At 41.6% G+C, this 2,594-nt stretch overlaps 1 protein-coding gene across 2 annotated transcripts in view; it reads left to right on the top strand.

Moving 5' to 3' along the window:
* The window catches only part of PAAF1 (proteasomal ATPase associated factor 1), a 39,903-nt gene extending 38,353 nt beyond the window's left edge, over positions 1 to 1,550 (top strand). For both annotated transcript variants that reach the window (XM_003780911.3, XM_012801107.2), the window contains one exon: positions 1,134 to 1,550. In XM_003780911.3, the coding sequence (XP_003780959.1) occupies positions 1,134 to 1,211 (78 nt within the window). In that variant the 3' untranslated portion in view covers positions 1,212 to 1,550. The remainder of the gene's footprint in view (positions 1 to 1,133) is intronic.
* The last annotated feature ends 1,044 nt before the right edge of the window (positions 1,551 to 2,594 follow it).

The raw sequence follows: 2,594 nt of genomic DNA, 5'->3' as shown, positions 1-2,594 counted from the left end.
AAAAAAAAAAAGGCTATCTGTCTGTACACAAAGCTTTCAGGGTATTAAAAAATCATATCTGTGACTTGCAACTGTGGTCCAGCTGGGTTATTTTCTCTGACGTCCTGCTCCTAAGCTATGCCACTATCTAGACTCTGTTTGTGTTAAGATCATAAATACTGGCTCAGCTCTTGTAGCACAGTACTTACAGTGCCAGCCACATACATTGAAGTTGGCAGGTTCTAACCTGGCCGGGATAGCTAACCAACAATGACAACTGCAACAAAAAATAGCCAGGCATTGTGGCAGGCGCCTGTGGCCCCAGCTACTTGGGAGGCGGAGGCAGAGGCAGGAGACTCGCTTGAGCCCAGGAGTTGGAGGTTGCTGTGAGCTTTGATGCCACAGCACTCTACCCAGGGGGAAAGCTTGAGGCTCTGTCTCAAAAAAAAAAAAAAAAAAAAAAATTCCTTCATAGTGTTCTATATTGTGAATTAACATGTTTCTATTTTGTAAGTGAGGATACTGGTGCCCAGAGGTCTTCAGAAAGTTACCCTACATCATGCCACTTGGTAATAAACCTGAGATGATTAAGTTAACTTCAGAATTCATGCTATTTTCTTTGAGAAGTTGATGAAATCCTCCTCAGAATAAAAGGCACATAATCAGAACTTTTTTGCATTCAATTTTAAGTTTCAGGAATACCCAATCCCTTCTGCAGATTATCTCCCCCCAGGTGAGGGCCCTATATGCTGAACTATGAACAACACTAATGGGTTTGTTTTCCACTTAGGCCAGTTAGTTTCTATTCTGGAGTCAATTGTCCCATCAATTTTGTAAGTACACATACAGGAAGTCCCCAAGTTATGTACATCTGACTTATGTACATCTCAGACTTATTAACAGAGGCTATTATAAGTAATAGGTAAAGGTACCAATTCCAACTTACATACAAGTTCAACTTAAGAACAAACCCACAGAACCTATCTCCTTCATAACTTGGGGACTGCCTATATCATGTAAATAATTTTTCTCTTGCTTTGGAATCAGTAAAACTTGTCAGACTCTTGGAATAGTGTGAGTCAGTGATAGGGCTCCATCTTTTTGGAATGGAAGAATTCCAGGCTTCCCTTGAACTATTCATTCTTGTGTTCCAGGTAGCCACATGGGAGAAGCAGATCTACACGTGTTGTCGAGATGGTCTTGTGCGACGCTATCAACTTTCTGACTTCTGATCTCTTGGAAAGAGGAGTCCCAAATGTTTGACCCTGATCAAGAATGAGCAGAAACATCTTAGTCTTTACCAAGGACCATGGCCCTTAGTGTCTTGGAAATTACAGTCAGCTGTACTGGCCCACATGGAACTATCCCTAGACCTACTTTGAACTGTGTAAGATGCTCATCTGTGTTACTGCATTCTGCCAACTCTCTTTGTATAAACTCACCCCAGCAACACAGGGCAAGGATATGGATGTTTCCAGTTTGTTCTTATACCAATTGTATTAAACGTTTACAAGGACCAGAGGACTATAAAAGCTGTTCTCTGGAAGAAATAAAATATGTTTAGAGGTACCAGAATTTGAAAAACTTTTTAAAATGCTTTTACTCTAGCATATAGTCAAGAGGAGGGAACTCCTTCCTCAGTGCTCCTTGTTGGCCTGGTCACAGAGAAGGATTGCTTGGCAGTAGCAAAAAATGTCCTATAAGCGTGACCTGGGAGAGATTCTTACACAGTTGGTAATGAACTGTCTCAGTTTGCCTGGAACTGAGTGGTTTCTGTGACATGAGGCTTGAGTGTCAAAACTAGGGCCCAGGCACACCAGCGTGGTTGGTCAGCCTGTATGTAGATGAAGTAGTCAACTCACAGTCATTGTAAAGGCAGTGGCTATCAAAGTGTGGTCCCTGGAACAGCAGCGTCAGTATCACCTGGGAACTTGCTAGAAATTCTTGGAACAACCTTAAACCTGACTCACAAATTCTATGGGTGCATCCAGCAGTCTGTATTTTAATAGGCACTCCAGGTGATTCTGTCCACAATAAAGTTTGAGAGCCACTGACCTAGAGAAAGAGATGGCAAAGGGCACTTTAGTCATAGCTGGAACTCAGAGCTCATAGGATGGCAAGCTTGGTCTATAGCAGCGGTTCTCAACCTGTAGGTCACGACCCACAGGAACTGTATTAAAGGGTTGCAGCATTAGGAAGGTTGAGAACCACTGGTCTATAGAAATTGATCTAGACTGATTGGCAAGGCCCAAATAGCAGAGAAGCTTGAATATCTGGTAAGGAGCTTGGACTTCCTTTGGTTGGCAGTGGGAAACCACAGAAGGGTTTTAGGTAGCATAAGGATGGAATCATAATGTAGGTATTCTGTGGTTTATTTTCACTTAGCGTCTCTAGTATTTTTCCATCTCAGTACATTTAGACCTGCTTCATTCTTTTAATAATGTCCATAGTATGGATACCATATAATTTATATTTTAGAGATTATTTGTGAAAGGTTTCTTAGGGGATGCAACACTTTAGCTGGAACATGTAGGCTAAGATTTTGATTTATTTAAGGGAGGACGGTAATTCCTGGCTAGGATAATCATATGGTTGACAGAGTTCTTAAAGGTGTA

Source organism: Otolemur garnettii, unplaced genomic scaffold (genome assembly GCF_000181295.1).
Source record: "Otolemur garnettii isolate 467f Iridium unplaced genomic scaffold, OtoGar3 scaffold00001, whole genome shotgun sequence".
Classification (NCBI taxonomy): Eukaryota; Metazoa; Chordata; class Mammalia; order Primates; family Galagidae; genus Otolemur; species Otolemur garnettii.
This window is presented reverse-complemented; position numbering and strand designations above follow the sequence as displayed.